This window comes from Hyperoodon ampullatus (genome assembly GCF_949752795.1).
Source record: "Hyperoodon ampullatus genome assembly, chromosome: 2".
In the NCBI taxonomy this organism is placed as follows: Eukaryota; Metazoa; Chordata; class Mammalia; order Artiodactyla; family Ziphiidae; genus Hyperoodon; species Hyperoodon ampullatus.
In genome coordinates, this window is record NC_136915.1 from 115,325,172 (window position 1) to 115,345,396 (window position 20,225).

At 51.5% G+C, this 20,225-nt stretch overlaps 3 protein-coding genes across 3 annotated transcripts; 2 read left to right on the top strand and 1 right to left on the bottom strand.

Annotated features, from left to right (window-relative positions):
* Positions 1-2,665: 2,665 nt before the first annotated feature.
* Positions 2,666-8,095, top strand: TTC24 (tetratricopeptide repeat domain 24; the record flags this gene model as incomplete). The annotated part of the gene is made up of 10 exons (XM_079726416.1): positions 2,666-3,371; positions 3,562-3,765; positions 4,584-4,712; positions 4,865-4,977; positions 5,333-5,431; positions 6,476-6,573; positions 6,730-6,830; positions 7,492-7,588; positions 7,757-7,912; positions 8,014-8,095. 10 exons carry the CDS (start codon positions 2,666-2,668, stop codon positions 8,093-8,095), a joined length of 1,785 nt encoding a protein of 594 aa, XP_079582542.1.
* A 4,395-nt stretch (positions 8,096-12,490) lies between these two features.
* On the top strand, positions 12,491-15,718 carry NAXE (NAD(P)HX epimerase; the record flags this gene model as incomplete). Its single annotated transcript, XM_079697195.1, has 6 exons — positions 12,491-12,672; positions 12,812-12,920; positions 13,065-13,175; positions 13,259-13,372; positions 14,491-14,638; positions 14,960-15,718. The coding sequence occupies 6 exons, from the start codon at positions 12,491-12,493 to the stop codon at positions 15,160-15,162; spliced, it is 867 nt and encodes a 288-aa protein (XP_079553321.1). The 3' UTR covers positions 15,163-15,718.
* GPATCH4 (G-patch domain containing 4) lies at positions 15,626-20,020 on the bottom strand. The gene is made up of 7 exons (XM_079697196.1): positions 19,927-20,020; positions 19,384-19,457; positions 19,180-19,272; positions 18,993-19,079; positions 17,302-17,393; positions 16,998-17,048; positions 15,626-16,774 (listed from the first exon to the last, which is right to left on the bottom strand). Exons 1-7 carry the CDS (start codon positions 20,003-20,005, stop codon positions 16,057-16,059), a joined length of 1,194 nt encoding a protein of 397 aa, XP_079553322.1. The 5' UTR covers positions 20,006-20,020; the 3' UTR covers positions 15,626-16,056.
* Positions 20,021-20,225: the final 205 nt, after the last annotated feature.

A 20,225-nucleotide genomic window follows, 5' to 3' on the forward strand; every position in this document is an offset into this window, starting at 1 on the left:
AAGCACTGCATCACTATGCTGTACACCTGAAACTAACACAATATTGTAAATCAACGATACTCAATTAAAAAAATATTCAAAGGACTGGATGAAGTTTTTGAGGAAGAGCATGTAAAGTAAGAAACGAGCAAAGGGCAGAGTGTTGGGGAACACTAGCATTTAAGAGGTGGACAGAGGGCAAGCAAAGGAGATGGAGAAGGAGTTGTCAGCACAGGAGAAGGACAGCCAGGACACAGTGGGTCATGGAACCAAGTGAGGAGAGAGTTGCAAGGATATATCAGATACAGCAGGGAATCAAACAAGAAAAATGATTCAGAAATGATCACTAGATCATTGAGAGGTCATTGGAACCTTGGTGAGAACGGTTTCAGTCCCTGCTCCTTCCCCAAATCCTCCTCTCCCCTTAAGAGAGGCTACTCAGTGAACAACAGACTGAGCTGCATATTTGGCTCTGGCTATGCTGTGGTAGCATCCTGAAGGTCCAGCCCATGGGCAGAAGCTGCAGGCTGCTAGGAGAGCCGGCCTTGGGCATGGGCACCATCTGTGGCACACAGCACCAGGCCTGCATGCAGCAGGCACTCAGCAGAGGCTGCCTGGCAAATGCAGGTGAGCCCAAGTACTTCCTTATAATTTTGTTTCTGGCCATGGCCTCTACTTAAAAGAGGCCTTTCTCCCAGATAAATGAGGACATTTGCTTTCTGACGCAGGCCACCCTTGGTGAGTTAGGGCAGTAGGTGCCTGTCGTCCTGGGGCCTGCTGTCCTCTCATTAAGCACAACCTGGAGGTTGCAGATCAGTGGAGCTGGAAAAAGGAGTCCGGGGGCAGAGAGGCTCTTCTGATCTCCAGGTCCTTCCTGACCATCAACCTTTCACCCTGTTTCCAAATGTGAAACCACCACACAGAAGCACAGTGTATAAGAGTGTGTGTGTGTTCGTGTGTGTATGTGTGAAAGGGTTCACTTCTGGGACAACCCAAGCCTCATTAAAGCTCACAATCACGGTTAGTGGAAGGGACCTTAGGCTAGTTAGCCCAGAATCAGAAAACCTGGGCTCTAATCCCAGCTACATGAGTGCTCTGTGACCTCAGGCAAGTTACATCTGCTCTTCTGAGGTCCCTTCCTCTGTGAAATGAGGGAATGGGATAGATGATCTTTGAAGCTGTGACTAGTAACAGCCCTTGATGCTTTGATTCTTGCCTGAAGTGAAGGATTGATGCGTGTGTCTGCAAGGGTGGGGAGAGGTGGGGCAGGAAGGGCAATGGAATCCAGGTATCTGTGTCCAAGCACCAGCAGGGTTCAGCACTAAGATAGGGCATTTGAGCTGTCAATCAAAGAATTCCCTAGGAGTGGAGGGCGGTACCTGGTTGTCTGGGAACCCCAGGGGCTCTGAGCTAAGAGATAAGGGAGGTAACCCTAGCCTGAGGGACCATTCCAGAAAGCCAGCTACAGAGAAGATCGAAGGAGGTAAGGCGTTTTGTGTCTGGGGCCCCAAGGCCTGGTGGGGGCAGCTGGGAATGCCTCAGGAATGCGGGTCTCAGAGAGACAGGATTCCTGGCTGTTCTTAGGAGTAGGGGGAGTTTCTTTAAAAAGAAAATGTATCACTTCTGCCTGCTTGTCCTAAAGAAAAAAAAAAGGGGGGAGAAGAAGAAGCAAATGGGAGGGGCTGAGAGCTCAGCTACTGGATCTTTTCCACTCCTTTTCCTGTCTCTTGGGAGGAGAGTTCATGAAAAGGCTTTGCCTTTCTGGGGGAGAGATACTAATGAGAAACACATGCTGATGAGAGAAATGTGTTTGGGTTTAAGAGTTGCCCTGGAGACCAGAGCAGGATGTTGGGGGACTGAAACTAGCAAGCAGACAGAAGCCAAGGAGGTAGGGGAGAAAGAGGTTCCCCTTGAGATAGGGAGTAAACAGTAAATGGAGAGACAGTAGCCCTGCCCCTGGAAGTTGGCTCCTTGCCAATTCCATGGCCTATGCAGCTTTGTGCCACCAGTGCCTTGTGTGGCTCCCGGCACACAGCAGGAGCTCACTGTTTGGTGAGCTGACTTGAACTATACCTTGAGATTAGACAGCAGGAGAACCTAGATATGAGTGGATGTCTTTGGAGGCACAGGGTGAAGGAGATGGTGGAGAAGAGGCCCTGTACGTGCTCTGTTCGTTCATCCACCCATTTATTCATTCAATAAACCTTTTTTATTGTGGTAAAATCTATATATATAATAATAATAATCTAATGATCTATAAAGCTTTTTCATCTCATTCAATAAGCATATATTGAGAATCTATGTGCCAGACCCTTCAAGTTGCTCCAAATCTAGTAGGGGAGATAGACAAGAAAGTCAATAACCCTAAACCCAGTGTGATAAATGCCATAAAGGACATAAGGTGCTATGGGAGTACAGAAGAGGGACCCAGTTGGCTGAGGGGAGGAGCCTTCTGAAGGAAGCTTGAAGTGAGTCTTGGAGGATGAAAAACTAGACTGGACATTAGAGTGAGAGTTAATATGGTGTTCAATGGGTTAGATGAAGCAAAGTGAGATGGCAGAGAGAAATCCTTGACACCCCGAGGGTCACACCAGGGCAGAGGTAGAGCTGAATTGCCTAGAGGGATAGTGCTTTGGAGGAAGCCATGGATGACGTACTGACCCCTCTGCTCCCTATCGTCAGCACTATGTCTTCCCTCAACACTGAGGATACCCCGCAAGAGCCCTCGCCCTCGCCTTCAAGCTCCAAGAAGAAAAAGAAGAAAAGAAAGTGGCCACGGCAAGAGGCCAGCATCCAAGCCCTCACCAGGGCTGGCCACAGGGCCCTATTGGCTGGTCAGAATCACGAGGCCTTGACCAGCTTCCAGAGGGCCTTCCTCCTGGCTTCCAAGTCACCACAAACCAGGGACACCCCTGTTCTCCGGGCCTGTGCCTTCAACCTGGGGGCTGCCTATGTGGAGACTGGGGACCCAGCCAGAGGGCTTGAGCTGCTCCTACGAGCTCAACCTCAAGAGACAGCCCAGGGCGGGTGTCATGGCGACCAGTGTTTCAACGTGGCTTTGGCTTACCACGCCCTGGGCGACCTGCCTCAGGCTTTGGCCTGGTATCACAAGGCCCTGGGCCACTACCAGCCACTAGGTGACCAGGGGCAAGCCCAGGCAAAAATGGGAGCCTGCTACCAGGCTCTGGGACAGCCTGAGCTAGCAGCCCACTGCCTGCAGGAAGCGAGCCGGGCCTACGCCCAAGCAGGGCAGCCCGGGGCTGCAGCCCTGGCACTGGGGGCTGCAGCAGGCTGTATGCTGAAGAGCGGGCAGCATGGGGTGGGTGATGTGGTGCAGGTGCTGGAGGAGAGCCGGAGGCTTGCTGAGAGGACCACTGAGCGAGGGCTGCTGGGTGAGGCCTTTGGGCAGAGAAGGTGCGGGAGCTGGGGAGATTAAGACTTGGTGATACTCTGAGAAGTGGGGTGGAAGCAGAGGCATTTCTGAGGGCTGGGGGAACCCTGGGAGAGTGGGACAGAGGCTGCAGCAGTACAGCTTCAGCTGCATCTGACCTGGCTACCACTGACCTTGGCCATGCCCTCTAGGGCGACTCTATAACGATCTAGGCCTGGGCTATTCCCAGCTCCAGCTGTTCCCACTAGCAGCAGAGGCCTTCCGGCAAGCCCTGCCCCTGTGCCAGGGGCCAGGAGAGGAGGCCACGGTGCTAAGAAACCTTGGGATGGCCCACAATGCCCTCGGCAACTATCAGGAAGCCCGGGAGTTTCACCAGAAGGCTGCCGACATGCACGGTGGGTACCAGGGGCTGGGGAATGGGATTGGGGCCAAGGGACTAAGAAGGGGTTCCAGCTGGGGCCCGGAGGCTGAAGAGTAGATGGACGTTTAGAACTAATTATGGGACTGGGAAGTCCAGAACGGGGGAGTGAGGGTGTGCAGGGGGTGCAGGAGATGGGATAGCCAGACAGGACAGAGGGTCATGGGCCCAGAGGCTGAGGCCTGGGGGTGGGAAGGCATCAATGGGCAGAGGGAAGAGCCCTGGCTGGTAGACGAGGCCTGAAGTGGAGCCAGTGCTTCCTCTAAATGATTGTGTGACATTTAGCGAGTCATTTTTGCTTTCTGAGCTTCAGGTTCTACATGTATAAAAATGGAGCTATTAGGGCTTCCCTGGTGGCGCAGTGGTTGAGAGTCCGCCTGCCAGGTTCGTGCCCCGGTCCGGGAAGATCCCACATGCCGCGGAGCGGCTGGGCCTGTGAGCCATGGCCGCTGAGCCTGCGTGTCTGGAGCCTGTGCTCCGCAACAGGAGAGGCCACAGCAGTGAGAGGCCCGCGTACCGCAAAAAAAAAAAAAAAATTGGAGCTATTAATACGTGCCTTGCCTGACTCCCTGGATTTATACGTGGCTCAAACTAGCATGGGGGAGGCATTCAGATCAAAGCTCAGGACTGAGGAGAGGCTGGGTTTCAAGCGTTCAGGCCTCTGTGGTGCATCTGGAGGTGTGCCAGGGTTGAGCACAAAGACTCCTGGCAACCCTCCCTTTGTCTTTGGGGGGAGGGTCCTGATGCCCCAGCAGCCAAAGTCCTCTCTTAATATGGGGCGGGTTCTGTCACCAGGCTCTGTGGGGCAGCGGTGGGAGCAGGGCCGGAGCTTTGGAAGCTTGGCATTTGCATTGAGCCAGCTGGGAGACCACAAGGCTGCCAGAGACAACTATCTACATGCTCTGCAGGCTGCCCGGGACACTGGTGAGGGTGAGGGGGTTTGCAGGTGGCTTGGGGTGGGACAAAGGCTGAGGATCCTTGGGGCTGGTGGGGAGGCAGATAGGGGGACTGGGGGTGGGGAGTACCTCTGGAGGGATAGGGAGCTGTGGGAGGACCTCTCAGCCTGTCTTCCCCAGGGGACGTGAAGGGGCAATGGCAGGCCTGTGAGGGTCTGGGGGCTGCTGCAGCCAGACTGGGGAAGCATGACCAGGCTTTGAAGTACTATAAGGAAGCGCTGGCCCGGTGTCAGGTGAGACCTTCCATCCCGGAATCTAACTCTTCTCCAATATCCCTCCAGCTGCACTCCTGCTATCCTTTCTCTGGCTGACATTCCTGCCTTCTCCCCACCATTCATTCACTCGTCCAACGTGCACTGAGCACATTGTGTGCTAGGTCTTGGGACACTATTGAGAGGAAGAGTCCATCTCTGTCCACAATTCTGGGCAGGCGGTGGCAGGACCCTGGCAAAGGCATGGGGATGGGCTAGAAAAGAGGGGAGACAAAGTCCCCTTCCCTCCCCCTTTCCTGTTTCTTTCTTCCCCGATCCCCAGAGGACCACAAAGCCCAGGCTTCCTCCATTACCCCATTATCCACTCTCTCCCCAGAAGGAGCCAGATTCTGTGCGAGAGCGGCTGGTGGCCAAGCTGACAGACGCCATAAGGATCCACTTGGCCCGGGGTGGGCTGCTCCCGACCCACACCCTGGTGAGTTGACACCTGAGACAAGGAGCGGGGGGTGGGGAGAGGTTACCCAGAGAAAGGGGTGGTGGTGAGCAGAGCTGATGTCCTCAGGGCTGCTGCTGCACTTGACTGCTCATCTGTGTTCATCCGCCCTGGGGCCTGCACATGGGACATATATCACTTTCCAGAGGCCACCTGGGGGTGGGGAGGTGGGCGGGGGATTGTGGCACGTCTCCAACACTAGGGCTGTGCCAGGGCCTTGGCTGAGTGGTAACTAGCTCAGTGGGTGAAAGCCAAGGGGTGCCTTCAAAGATACTGAGCCAAATCTGTGAGCAGGTGGAAAGGTTTGTCCTTGGTTGCAGTTCCCCAAAGGGCCACAGGATGGGAGCAGTGCTCCAAGGACGTTCCTCTCTCCCCTCCCTCCTTCGCTGGGGGGCATTTCTCTGTGGGTCTCTAGCCGTGCCCCTCCTTCTCTGACTCCTCCTCCTCCTCTCGCTACCACCCAGCCTCTCTCAACAGGTCAGTGTCTCTCCAGCTGCCTCCTCCCTCACACTCTGAGATTTCTCAGGCAACCTCCTACGCCAGGAATTGAAATTATACTTTACTATTTGTTATATTTATTTACTAGGTTTTATGTTCTCTCTTATTTGAAAGACTAGGACACCATATTTATAATTTGCAAGTAAAATTAAATTAGCCTGGTATAAGCAGAGGACTGGATTGGGGGTCAGAAGACCTGGGTTCCATCTGAAGTTGGCCACCGACTTTGTGTGACTTTGTCCCGGAGGCCCCAGGCAGGATGAGGTAGGTGGTCATTAAGCTCTGGCCAGTTCTGATAGTCCATGAGCCCGAGTTCTAACTTGAGAGTTACTAGAAGGGACCTTAACACAAAAAAGGGCCTTGCCCTGTAATTTCATCCTCAGACACAAGGCACAGCCCAGCTGTCTCTAGCACTTCTCTGTCCCTCTGGGGCCATTGTGTGTGGAGAGAACATACATGCATACCACAACCACAGCTGGGATGGCCATTTTTCTCAAACTGATTCCCTTTACTCCCCTTCATTCCCAGACCTCAGCTCCAGGGGGGCCCCAGGCTCCAGGTGGGGCCTGCCCCGTGGTGGGGACCCCAGCCAGGGTGGGAAAAGGCACAGCAGGAGTGCGGCACAGGTGAGTGAGTAGGGCAGGTAGGAACAGAGCTTCAGGTGTGGGTATGGCCTCTGGAGGGTGTTGGGAGGTGTCATAGCCTGGCAGTGGCCGGTGGGATCTGGGGAGGAGGGGATCTGGCTGGAGTGCCACTCTTCCCCCTGTTCCCTGCCCCTTCAGATCTTCCGATAGGTGGGAAGATGAGTTAGAGGAGGGCCACGAGGGGAAAGAGGAAGAGTCGGCAAATGTTCTCACGACGCCTTGGGCACCAAGACTGGAGCGTGAGTCTAAGTAGGCTGTTTCCAGCTGTGCATAGCGTTCCCCCAAATGGGAGACTCTCATTTCCTTTATCCCCACGCCCCACTTTGTCATTTCCCTGCCTCAGGTCTGATACTGAGGCCGCACCCCACACACATTATATTCCCAACCCCAGGACCAGCCCTCCCCACTTTCTGCTTGTCTCTCAAGGCCCTGGCTCATTTTCCCTAAACCCTTTCCTGAGTTGCCTCTTCCTCCCTGCTTCCGAGGCTTTCCTAACATCTAGAACTTTGTATCTTAGGGCACCAAGGCTTTCACACCTACTACATGCCAGGCACTGGATGCTTTTCTTACCTTAGCTTACTGTTTACTAGTCTCTTCCCCCAAAGGCTTGGCACTCTGAGGACAGAGTTCCTTGCTACTTGGTGACTTGAATTCACTGATGTCTTCTTTTCAGCGTGTTTTCTTCCAGGCATCAGTGACACTGGTGAATCATCCCCAACTTTAGTCGGCCCAGGTTTGCCAAGCACCTGCCCTGTACAGGTGTCTCCTCTGTGTACAGTGACCAATACATCCCCTGATACCCACCCTCCTTGTTCTTCTCCCAAAGATGTCTCGTTTCCACCATGATGGTTCTTGGTGCAGAGAGGCCTGTGATGAATGTGTTTGGTCCTTTCCATTCAGGTCCAAGACCCGGGACCCATCTCTCATCTGGAGGCCAAGGCCCCCTCAGAATGGAGAACCCTGGCCTTCTGGTCACCAACGGCCCCCACAGCAAGAGGTGGGTCCCTGGGGGAAGGAAAGAGGCCTGGAGAATGGATAAAAGAAGTAGGAGAGGGTGTGGCTTTGGATGACTTTAATGGAACATGATCACTGTTAAAGTTGGGGGAAGATGTGGTCTGGTGCTTAGGGATATGGTGCTTTGAGCCTCTTTGTCTTTGCGCTTTAGCAATCTGAACAGCCCTCACCCGGCTCTGGAGGCCCAGTGTGTCCCCTGCCTCCTGCACAGCCTGAGTGTAGGCCTCAGCGAAAGGGAGAGTCCTGCTGAACTGGGGGACAGGAGGCTTAAGTCTACTCCCTCCTTCCCTGGAGCCTACGAGCAGAGGTAAGGGTCAGAGAGGGTAACAGAAACGGGAGCCAGGGCAAGCTGCCTTCTGTTCGCTCCCTAGTCACTCCCATTGGCAAGCCCTTCTCTGCTTCCTTCAGGTCATCCAAACAGCCCAGGGAAATCCCCAGTAGGAACCCTCAGAGGAGATCCACTGAGTCTGGCTTCTGCATGGTCATGTGACCCTCCCCTGCTGGCCACAGCATGGCCCCTGCAGTACCTCCTCAACATACGCACTTCAGGGGCTTCTGGGGCTGAACCCCTTCCCAGTCATTCCCAGTGAGCACTGTATGGACATAGAATACAATGTCAGAAAGTGGCTCCGGAGCAGGCTGGACAAGGGCTTTGCCGTCTCAGCACTGAGGCAGTCTGTGTGCTCCTCGTTGGGATTTTTGGACTCAATAAGCAAAAGAAAAATGGAAAACGGGTGGTGAATTTCCCCCCTTTCCTTCTGGATTCAAACCTCACAATTGCTAAGGCCCTTGCCAGTTCTTAAAACTATGACATCTTGGTTAAGAGGCTTTGGAGTCACTGACTCCATTTTCTCACATGGGAAATGGTGACCTAATGCTACAGAAGATACGCGTTAACCAACCAATGGATGCATTCCTCTTCCTCCAAGAAACATAGCAGATCCTGGATGCAGTCCCCTCAGGCCTGTAGCAAAACTGCTGCCAGCAGCTGCAACAACAGTATTATGTAACACTGATCACTTAGCACATGCCACACACTGTTCTAAGTGCTTCACAAGTGTCTTCTTTAATCCTCACAGCAGAAGAATCCCCTTTCACAGATGAGGAAAACAAGGCACAAAAGTTAACTGGTTTGCCACCCAGGTCACACAACTAGTAAGTGAAGCTGCGATTCAAACCTAGGCAGTGAGTACCTTCTAGAATGCTGTGCAGTCAGTTCTACTCCCCCAGTTAAGCCATTGCTTACCGAGTTGGTTGTGTTTGATACCAAATGTGTTTATTCCAGTTGTGTTATTGTAATATGTAATTTAATTAAATTGATAAACTAAGAGTGTGAAAACAAGCAGTTTCTATGAAAACTAAATTGAATCCTTAGAAGACGTGATTCAGGTGAGTCACCTTAAAAACTGCTGTTGAATTAGATGTAAGCAGGGAGACTATTACAAATTGGGGGAAAATCACAAAAATCTAGATTAATTTTGCACTCAGTTTGCTTCAAATATACGATTAATTTTTTTCCACCTTAAGGACACAAACTGCAAATTGCGGGTGATATGTAAGTGGTGAAGTTTACAAAGAAGATGGAGACCTACAATCTTTGGCCCTATCCTCAAAGACAAGACCCTGGTCACACTTTGACAGATGGCAAATGAATGGGTTTTTTTTGGCCGTGCCATGCGGCTTGTGGGATCTTAGTTCCCCCACCAGGGATTGAACCCTGGCCCTCGGCAGGGAAAGCGTGGAGTCCTAACCACTGGACCACTGGTGAATTCCCTGTATTTTTTGTTTTAATTTGAAATAAGATCATCTACTCCCAGTCATGTCAGATAAGAGCATGTACTGTACTGTGAATTACTTCACAATGAAATTTTGAGGATGCATTAAAATGTTTGTAGAGGACCTACTATGTTCCAGGCACAGAACTAGGTGCAGGGGACATAGCTGTTAATCTTCCTTATCTAAATGGAGCTTATTATCTTGTCAGGCATTCAGGATGTCTTGATTGGGATGCAGATTCACTGACTGTAACAAAAACCAATATAACTTTGCCTTTAAATAGAGAAGACTGGATTTTGAGGGACAAGTAGCAGCATCTGCCACACGAGAGTATTGCTACTGGGTCAGGCCAACCCAATGTCAACCATCATTGGCTCTACCATTTCATAGCTATATTATCTTAGGAAAATTACTTGACTTCTCTCTGCTACTCAATTTCTCATCTCTAACATGAGGATAAAAATACATCATAGGATGGACAGGATTAAGTTAGATAATATATGTAAAGCATCTGGAACTCAGCAGGTGCTCAATCCACCTGCCCTTCTTGAACTGGTTTTGAAGGCATTTCCCAAAGAAAACTCCAGAATCTGAAAGGCAGCAAGGTGGACTAGGGCACTTGGGCACTGCCTTCCTGAGGATAGCCCTCATTTGGCTGTTTCATAAATTGTGAGTGTGTGTGTCATAATTTTATAGTTACGTCTCATCAGAATGAAGTCAGCAATTGACAACCCTTTAGTTACATAGTTCTGCATTTGGAGAGGCATTTCAGCATAGAATAATGCTTAAGACTACATACTCTAGGGGCTTCCCTGGTGGCGCAGTGGTTAAGAATCCTCCTGCCAATTCAGGGGACACGGGTTCGAGCCCTGGTCCGGGAAGATCCCACATGCCTGCCGCGGAACAACTAAGCTTGTGCGCCACAACTACTGAGCCTGTGCTCTAGAGCCCACGAGCCACAACTACTGAGTCCATGCGCCACAACTACTGAAGCCCGTGCCCCTAGAGCACATGCTCTGCAACGAGAGACGCCAATGCAATGAGAAGCCCGTGCACCGCAACGAAGAGTAGTCCCCGCTCGCTGCAACTAGAGAAAGCCCACGCACAGCAACGAAGACCCAACGCAGCCAAAAATAAATAAGTTCATTAATTAAAAAAATAAATAAAAATAAAAACACTGAAGAGCACTGCATACACAGCAGCCCTTAAAAAAAAAAAAAAAAAAAAAAGACTACAGGGCTTCCCTGGTGGTGCAGTGGTTGAGAGTCCGCCTGCCGATGCAAGGGACGCGGGTTTGTGCCCCAGTCCGGGAAGATCCCACATGCCGCGGAGCGGCTGGGCCCGTGAGCCATGGCCGCTGAGACTGCGCGTCCGGAGCCTGTGCTTCGCAACAGGAGAGGCCACAACAGTGAGAGGCCCGCGTACCGAAAAAAAAAAAAAAAAAAAAAGACTACATACTCTAGGTCAAGCTGCTTGGATCCACTGACAGCTATCACTGTATCATTGGACATGTCATTCAACATCTTTGAGCCTCAGTTTTCTCATCTGTAAAATGGGGATAATAACAGAGTTGTGAGGATGAAATGAGATGATTCATGTCAGCACTGGGCACATAAACTCAAAATGTTATCTATGTCAAAGAAGCATGTATTGTGTTTTAGAAATGAATCTTCAGAATTACCAAATTAATTTTCTCAAGTAGGCCTGTAGGGAGTCCTGACTAATATATAAAAGTGAAACTACTTATATACCGGTGAAGTTATAAAACAAAGTTAATGAGGTCTTGGATAAGATTATCCAATTGTAATGTAAACCCTACATTTCAATCTAGATGAGTAAACTCTATGAGTAAACCACAAACAAAGTCTAACAAAAACAATTTTCCACCGCAATCACAGTCTGATACATTCAATTTTCCACAACAAACATGTAAAACAAACATAGATGAAGGCCAAGGGTACAACCCATAGGAGATGTTAAACCTCTTGTAATTAAAAAGGAGACTATCAGAGGAGTAGTTAAAAGCAGGAGGGGTTCTTGTTTTCTCAGTGAACTAGCCGGGAATGGAATTCACGATACAGAAAAAGAATATACTAGCATAAAAACAAGACCTTCAATCCTGTAATAAACCATAATGGAAAACGGAAAAAAAAAAACCAAACACAAAAATCCAAGACCTTCATTCCACCTGGATAATTATCTTTATCTTAGTGCCTTAATGTAACTGGTCTGTTATTCCCCATACTTCTCTCTTAACCCGGCAGGAGTGTGTTTGCATTCTTAAAAGCTCTTGGGTTACAAGTTTAGTCTTCCTCTCCAGGTTTTTCTTGAAATATTATCGTGACCTGGAGTCTAGGGTTTCAACTACATTTTTAATCTTGGCATACTCAACCTATTTAAGGTTTATAATTTTCTATTTCCACAGCTATTACCCAATAAAGAGGGATAAGTATTATGTATGATTAGGGAAGTACAGCGTGCTCTCCTGGTAAACAGAGATAGGGGAAGCTAATTTGGTGGGGAGAGGGGTCCTAAGTTATATGAAATGCTTAGCAGTGTGGATAAGAACATTAATTTATTGAGCCCTATGTACCAGGCGCTGTCGACAGCTTTGCATGGATTACCACCCGATGAAGTATGTACTCGTATCCCCATTTTATAGACAGGAGACTGAAACCTGGAGAGCCAAGTTCACTCAGCCACTAAGTGGTAGGGGAGGAACCCGGGCTAACTGCTATGCTATACAGCTTCCTGAAAGAGCTACGAAAAACAAGAATTATTATCAAAGGGCGGTTGAAAGCAAAGCACTTCGGATCATCTGTGAGGCAATATGAAAATGCTCCCGCGAAGGGCTGGCATCTAGACAAGGCGCCCAGACGAGGTGGGGCCGGGGCGGGAGGGCCACCGGGGCGCGAGGGCAACCGGGGCGCTGGCGCGCACACCAACGCGCGGAGGAGCTGTGGAGTCCCACTACCGGTCCCGCCAGCCCCAGGACCAATTCCGTCAGAGGTGCGCGCGGCCCCGGCCTCTCGGGGGCGGGACGAGGGGCCGCGCATGCGCCGGGTGGGGTGGGGCGGGGCGGGCCGGGGGCGCGCGCTCTGAGAGCTGAATGTCCGGGCTGCGGGCGCTCCTGGGGCTCGGGCTGCTGGTTGCGGGCTCGCGCCTATCGCTCCTCAGAGCCCAGGCCGGCGCCTGTCGCGCGGGAGCCACCTGGTGGGGGCCGCAGCGGCTGATCTCGGGTGGCCGCGGGGACTCAGAGGTCATGGCGAGCTCAGCAGTGAAGTACCTGAGGTTGGACGGGCACGTGCTCTCTGGGCGGGCACGCGGGACTTGGGTGGAAGCCCCCCCCCACCAGGGGCGGGACCTGGGCCGCGCCGCCTGCGCGACGGAACACCTGAGGGGCGGGGACTCAGGCTGTGGGTTTCCTCAGCCAGGAGGAGGCCCAGGCCGTGGACCAGGAGCTGTTTAACGAGTACCAGTTCAGCGTGGACCAACTTATGGAGCTGGCCGGGCTGAGCTGTGCCACAGCCATTGCCAAGGTCAGTGGCACAACTCTCCACCTAAGGGGCAGTCACTGTGCGAGCCACCTGGCCCAGGCACAATGAAGTGGGAGGGACGGCCAGACCGAGACTGGGCTGTCACTGCCCAAAGCTCTTCTGAATCCCCTTTGACTCTGCCTTCAGGCATATCCCCCCACGTCCTTGTCCAGGAGCCCCCCTACTGTCCTGGTCATCTGTGGCCCCGGGAATAATGGAGGAGATGGCCTGGTTTGTGCTCGACACCTCAAACTCTTTGTGAGTATGTGGGGAAGGGCTGTCGGGGAGAGTATGAGGTTTCCAGGACCTGGGCTTGAATCACCCCTTTCCTTTCCTCATAGGGCTACCAGCCAACCATCTATTATCCTAAAAGGCCTAACAAGCCACTCTTCACTGCACTGGTGACCCAGTGCCAGAAAATGGACATCCCTTTCCTTGATGAAATGCCCCCAGAGGTAGGTGGTTCCAGTTCACTGCCCTTCTCAGTACTGCTGCCTGTGTTCTGCTCTTCCCTCACCTTTCCAGACTGAGCTCATTTGCTTATCTTCCTCTCTAGAGGATTAACTCTTAGAGGGCAGGGATAGTGCCTGACACAGAAGATGCCTAAAGCATGCTATCTGAATGGAAGTGGTGTAAGAGCCTTCTCCATAAGGCGTGCTCCATGAGTTCCCAACACTACCTTCTCTTCAGCTTCATTTCCCCTTAATTTCCCCTGGTCACTTTAAAAAATTTATTTATTTATTTATTTTTGGCTGCATTGGGTCTTCGTTGCCGTGCGCGGGCTTTCTCTAGTTGCGGCGAGCGGGGGCTACTCTGCGTTGCGGTGAGCAGGCTTCTCGTTGCAGAGCACGGGTTCTAGGCGCGTGGGCTTCCGTAGTTGTGGCTCGTGGACTCTAGAGCGCAGGCTCAGTAGTTGTGGGGCACGGGCTTAGTTGCTCCACGGCATGTGGGATCTTCCCGGACCAGGGCTCGAACCCGTGTCCCCTACATTGGCAGGCGGATTCTTAACCACTGCGCCACCAGGGAAGCCCCACTCCTGTAACTCTGCAGCCAGTTCCTCTTCGCCTAGCTTGCAGTAAACACATCATCTGCATCTCTTGGGAGCTGAAGTGACTGCCTCATCCTAAACCCTTTCTTCAGATGCTTCAGATCTTGGATTTAGGAGTGGGAAACTTGAGAACTTCTTTTTAAAATTCCTTAATACATTTTACAGATGAAGAGACTGAGATGCAAGAGAAGGGAAGTGATTTGTCCAAAGTCACAAAACCAGATCACGGCAGAGCCAAGACCAAAACCTGTCCCTCCTGACTCCAAGTCTCAGGCTGTCCTACACTGTAGCCTCCCCAATGGTTGGCAGGCACTCAGAACAGAAAATGTGACTGGACTCAGCTTGGCCTCAATCAGTGACCCACTTGCACTTAACTCTAGGCCTCAGAATGCCATCTGAATGAGATAAAATTATATTTGTGGCTATGTGAATGGTCTTTGGGTACAAAGGACAGCCCTCTCCTGTTAAGGGTTCTTTGTGCAGCTGCTGGCTCTGACATCCTTTCCTTTTTCTGCTCTACCACAGCCCCTGCTGATTGATGAACTATATGAGCTGGTGGTGGATGCCATCTTTGGCTTCAGCTTCAAGGGTGATGTTCGGGAGCCATTCCGCAGCATCCTGAGTGTCCTGAATGGACTCACTGTGCCCATTGCCAGCATCGACATTCCCTCAGGTGCTGGGACCAAGGAGGTTGGGGGGATTGGGGCCCTGCCCTGCCTTGAGGTAGGTACTAGGAGTCCTGGTTCCTGACTCAAGGTTCAGACCAAGTGTAGAGGCGCATACCACAGCCAAAGTAGGGCTGGGGAGCAGAGAGTTCAGGAATGCCCTTTACAGTGACCGTCAGAGACCACAGCCCAGGAGTACATGAACACGATTTCCTCAGGTGGGGACCCAGGGGGCTTCCCACTCTTTTAGGACTAGAGTAGAGCAAGGTGTGGAAGGGGACTGGACATCTGGTCTTTTCCGCTGTTTCTGAATACCACCTTCTTTTCAGGATGGGATGTGGAGAAGGGAAACTCTGGAGGGATCCAGCCAGACTTGCTCATCTCCCTGACAGCACCCAAAAAGTCTGCAAGCCAGTTTACTGGTCGCTACCACTACCTGGGGGGTCGTTTCGTGCCTCCTGCTCTGGAAAAGAAGTACCAGCTGAACCTGCCACCCTACCCTGACACCGAGTGTGTCTATCGTCTGCAGTGAGGGAAGGCGGGCGGGCATTCTTCCCAGTAGATTTAGTTCCTCTCTCTCAGAACTGTGGAGTCCTGGGAGCTCTTCTGGCAATAAAGGTTAAGAGATGGCCGGAGCCAGAGAGCAACACTGGAGATGTGGTGCCCTCTCTCTGGGGGAACAATAGGCAAGAGGGGTTGCTATGACATTTGGGGGCAATGACAATTCACTTTCAGATGCTAAAAAAGGCTCCCAAGTGAGGTGTGCTGTCCTTTACACACACACAATTCTTAACAGGGATGCAGACAGGGAGCTGGGTGAGGTTCTCTAAACTTTCTCCTTCCACTTAACAGCATAGCAAGACTACAAGAAGTTAACAGAAGGAATTTCTTCAGAGGCCTCCAAGGAAGCTAACTTGTATTCAGGACCTTCTCAGGCTGAGAATGGAGATGATGGTCAGGACTTACATATAGGCTAGGAGACCAAGCTCATGTTTATTCAATTTGGTATAGTTAGAAACTGGCAACCTATGGGCTGAATTTGCATGTCTTTCTTAGCCTTCACAAAATTAAAAAATCAGTACATTTCCCATAGGTCTACATTTTCAGCTTCTTTTAGCCAAGATGCCCCTTCAGAGGCTGTCTGCATTCCCGTTCCCACAGCCCCCAGCATCCTTGTCCCTTAGCTGCCCGGGCCCTGCAGGTGCTTGAGTTCACCATCTCTGGGTTAGATGCTGTAAGGGGGAATGTGCTCCCTCAAGTCAGACACGGCACTACTGCTCTTCTCTCAGCGGACTACTGTTCCAGAGCTGTTTCCTCCTTGGGAGGGACTCCTCACTGAGAGGGTACACAAGACCTGCACCAACTCAGGTCCCTGAGGCTTCAACTCCTGAAGAGGAATCGATTGGGCTGCATCTTGACCTGGGCTTCAGTTTCTCTTCTTCTGTTTCTTCTTTTTTGCTCTCTGGTCAGTGTGGACTCCAAGTCTTTCCTCCTCTGGTTGCTTCTGCTTCTTTTTACCTCTGCCACTTGAGCCCGTGTATGCCTTGCTCTCTGCTGTCCTAGTCCTGCCATCTTCCTCCTCTCCTTCATCCCTTACATGCAAGACGTCCTCCTCCTCCTGACGCCGCTGTCTTTTCTTCTTGCTTCTCCGACTTTTCTGATCACTGCATGATCTGCTTTCTGCTTCTCTGGTCCCGCCATCTACAACAGCCTCCTCCATGTTCAAGTCTTCTTCCTCATGATGCCTCCTCTTCTTCTTCCTTTTCCTGAGGGACTGATCAGTTTGTTCTCTGTTTTTCAATTCCCCAAGACCACTTGTTGCTGTGGTCTCTTCCTTATGCCTTACAGCTGTTCCCTCTCTCTCATCTGTGACACTTTCTTCTTGATGCCGCCTTTTCTTCTTCTTGCTTTTCCTGACACTCTGGTCAGTGTGTTCTGGGTACTCTTCTGCATTCCTTTCAGTTGCCGTGGTCTCTTCCTCCTCTTTCTGCTTCCTTTTCTTTTTCTTTTTTTGTGGGGGCTTGCTCTCAGACTGCAGTTGAGGGACCCCAGGGTCCTGGCCTTTGAGACAAGCCAGGAAGGCCTGCTCCTGGGCCTCTAACCGAGCAAGCTTAGCCTTCATCGTGATCCCAAGACGGGCAGCCCTGAAACAGATGGGGCCCAAGTCAGAGGGATGGTATTGGGGAAAATAGGCCTAATCTCTGAGACTGCAGGGAAAGTTCGTAAGGGAGGAGCTGCCTATCTTCAGGCAGCTTCAGAAATAGGCAGAGAATAGGAATCACTTTCTCTGGGGTGAAAAGAGTGGCACAGGGGTGGGCTTGTGATGGGGAGAAAAGAAGGGAGCCCAAGAAGCTAACTGCTACTTACTTGTGTGCTGTTCGCCCCTCACAGGCTTGGAGCATCATCTCATCAGTCAGACTGTTGGGGAAGGGTAGGAATCAGGAATTACAAACAGATCTGGTGGAAAGGCTTGACCTCTCCTCCCCTCTAAAACATTCCTTCAGCACTGAGTTCCTATTCAGGACCTGGCACTTTTCTAGGTGTAGGGGTTACAAAGATGAGTACAACACATTTCCACCCTGAAGCCCACAGTCAAGCATTACACTTGGTCCTTTCTTTTGAGATTGGAAGGCATCTCCCACATGCCCCTGGGACTAAAAAGAAGTCTCACATCTTTGGAGGCTTGGACCCCTGGCTGTCGTCATCACTGCAGCTTTCCAAGTCCTTGTCTGGCTTCTCCCCACTTGAAGTCAGTGTGGCCGTCTAGAAGGAGGAATCATGGGGGTGGACAAGGCCCACTCAGCACCACCACCATTGCTCTTCCCTCCTGGAAAGGGAAGAGCAGTGGTGCCACTGCCACCCTGAACAGCCACTGGCACAAATTTGTCAGCCGCCAACATCGCTCCTTGCAGCCCCACACAAGAGATGTGCCAAACTGCATACATCAACTTGGGCAGGAGATGGGCTGCGGTTGGGGGCGGGTGGGGTGGGGGCAGTCCTGGCCTCCCTGGCTCACAGCCAGCTAGTGGGCAGAACAGGAAGGGAGGAAGAAGTGCTCTGGGTCATCAGGTCTTCACAGTGGGACAAGTGCCCCCTGGCGGTCATCCCATGGTGCCAGTAACGGACAATAAAGATGCTACTTTTCATGCCCCCTCCCCCCATACCTATGCACAGTACTTTAACCAGGTTAAGAACCTACTCTGGGCTAAGAGGTTGGGGATAGAGTGGAATAAGGACGAGATGGTTCCAGCCCAGATGGAATCTACATGGTTGAGGGGTAAAGGAATGTGGCAGAACATAGAAAATGATGATTAAAGTGTTGCCTGTGCTAGAGGAAGGGTACCTGACTCAGGCTTCAGGGTTTGGGGAATAGTTTCTACAAGGAGCTGAGCCCTGGAAGACAAGAAAAAGGTCAGCAGGTAAAGGGGCAAAGGAAGCAGAATGTCCCAGGCAGAGGGAATAGCATGTGCAAAAACTTGAAAGTGAAAAAACATGGTACCTTGAAAAGATTCAGAGTCCATCTGGCTAAAGTGTAGAGGTCCTGAGAGGTGGCGAGAAACAGGCTAAGAAAGAAGGCAGGGACAAGGCATGAAGGGCCATGTGAGCCAGTCTGACACATCTGGACTGTGTCATCCTAGGTCAAGGAGAAGCCAGTGACAGAATGAAATCTGTGTTTTCCAGAGAACACTGGATGCTTTTTGGAGGATGAACTAATCGCGGTGGGGACTGAGACTAGAGCGAGGAGCCTAGTTACGAGGCTGTGAAAGAAATGAGGCAAGAGAGGATGATGGTCTGAACTGGGGCAGAAGATGGCCACAGAGATGAATGGGAAGGATTTGCTAGATAATACATAGAGCCCTTAAGGACATAATAGAGGATCGTTAAATGTTAGCTTCCTTCTATTGGCAGGCTAGAAAAGGGGAGTCTGAACACCTGGGTTCTAGTCCTGTCTGCCATTACTAGCCAACTGTGGGCTCTTCAGCGAGCCACTTTCCCCCCTTTGGGCCACATCTGCAAAATAAAGACAATGGGTCAGATGATCCCGCAGGTCTCCTCTGACTTGTAAGTCCTCTGAATTAGACATCCCCTCCCTGCCCTGCTCTGACAGCCCCTGACTGTGCCCCACCCCCCACTCCCCATTGCTGCCCCCTCAGCAGATGGCAGGGATCCATTCAACCTGAAGATTTCAATTCTTGCTGAGGGTCTGGGCAGTCTAGGTAAGCAACAGCAAGGTTGGTCACAGGATCCCACTGTTAGGACAGTCCTGAGAATAGGTAGGGCGTACAAGGCAATTGTTCAGGCCCCAGGGGAGACCAGGGAAGGAAAAAAAGGATGGGCCCTCGCACCCCCAGCCTCTAATACCTTCACAAACTTCTGATACAGCAAGTTGGGCTTGGCATGATCATGACGGGTGGTCTCCTTAGACAGGCACCTCATCTGTACGCCATCCTGTGGGGGAGTAGCCGTGAGTGGGTGACATGCCATGTCTCCCTCACCCCCACACGTCCCAGGCCCTCATGGTTCATGTGCCTACTATTAGAGCTTATACCTGCCCAGTTTTCACTACCAAGCTGGCTGCAGTCTTGTTGAAGAGATCATTCCACCAGTAGTTTGTGAACTCTTCAGCAGGGTCGTGTCCCACCTGTCAGAGGAAGAAGTATGAACTCAGGACCTGTCAGTCCCCTCCCTCCCCCTAACCTCAAGGCCCCCCTCTCCCATCCACACTGACCTCCCTCAGCCTGCCCCGTCTTACCCCATGAGTGTCCTGCTTCAGCGTTACCCTGAGGGCCTGGGTGATGCCATTCTCCTTCCGGCCCAGGCCTTTGCCTGCAAACACAGTGAATGATTTGGCTTATTCCACTCCTGCCCCAAGCGCTCACAAGACACCCCCAGCACATGCCACTCCTTGCCATTCCACATACCTAACTTCGGGCATGCTCCGTCCATCTTGGAAGCCCTCCCAGTTGCACTCTTTCTAGCACCTCTCCATGCAGTCCTCCCATCTTTGAGCCCAAATTATCTTTCCTTCATAATTCTCTCAGGACAGAAGTCGTGTCTCTTCCTCCCCCTCCCAGTCCTCTGAAACACTTCTTTCTCACTATCCACCATCGTATTTCTTCCCTTCTTCCCTTTTCTGGAAATGTCAGCAATTTTCTTCTGCAAATTTCCCTTTAAACTAACTTTCCTCCTCCAGTTGAATGGACTACATAGGGGTTAATCCAGGATGATGCCTCTTCCCTGGGCAGAGGGTAGTGAGGGAGTTGGGGGGATGTGAAAGGGGCCCCATGGGAATCACCTCGAGTCCATCCATGCTTTAGCAGCTGCTCCTCAGCAAACTTCATCCCACGACTCTTGACCTCTGGGGTGACACTCATGGTGAGAAAAGAGTCACTGTCCTCAGGCCCTCACCAGAGAAGAGAAGAGGTCACTATCTTCCCTTCAAGAGGAAAAAAAGAAAGTGCCCAAATCATCCATCAAATCCATCCTGACTGCTCTTGTAAGAATTCTTTCCTGAAGCTGGAGCAGAGACAGAGGAAAGAGGCCTGGTCCTTGGGGAGCTCCCTGTCTGACCACTGAGAGGTCAATGTCAACATG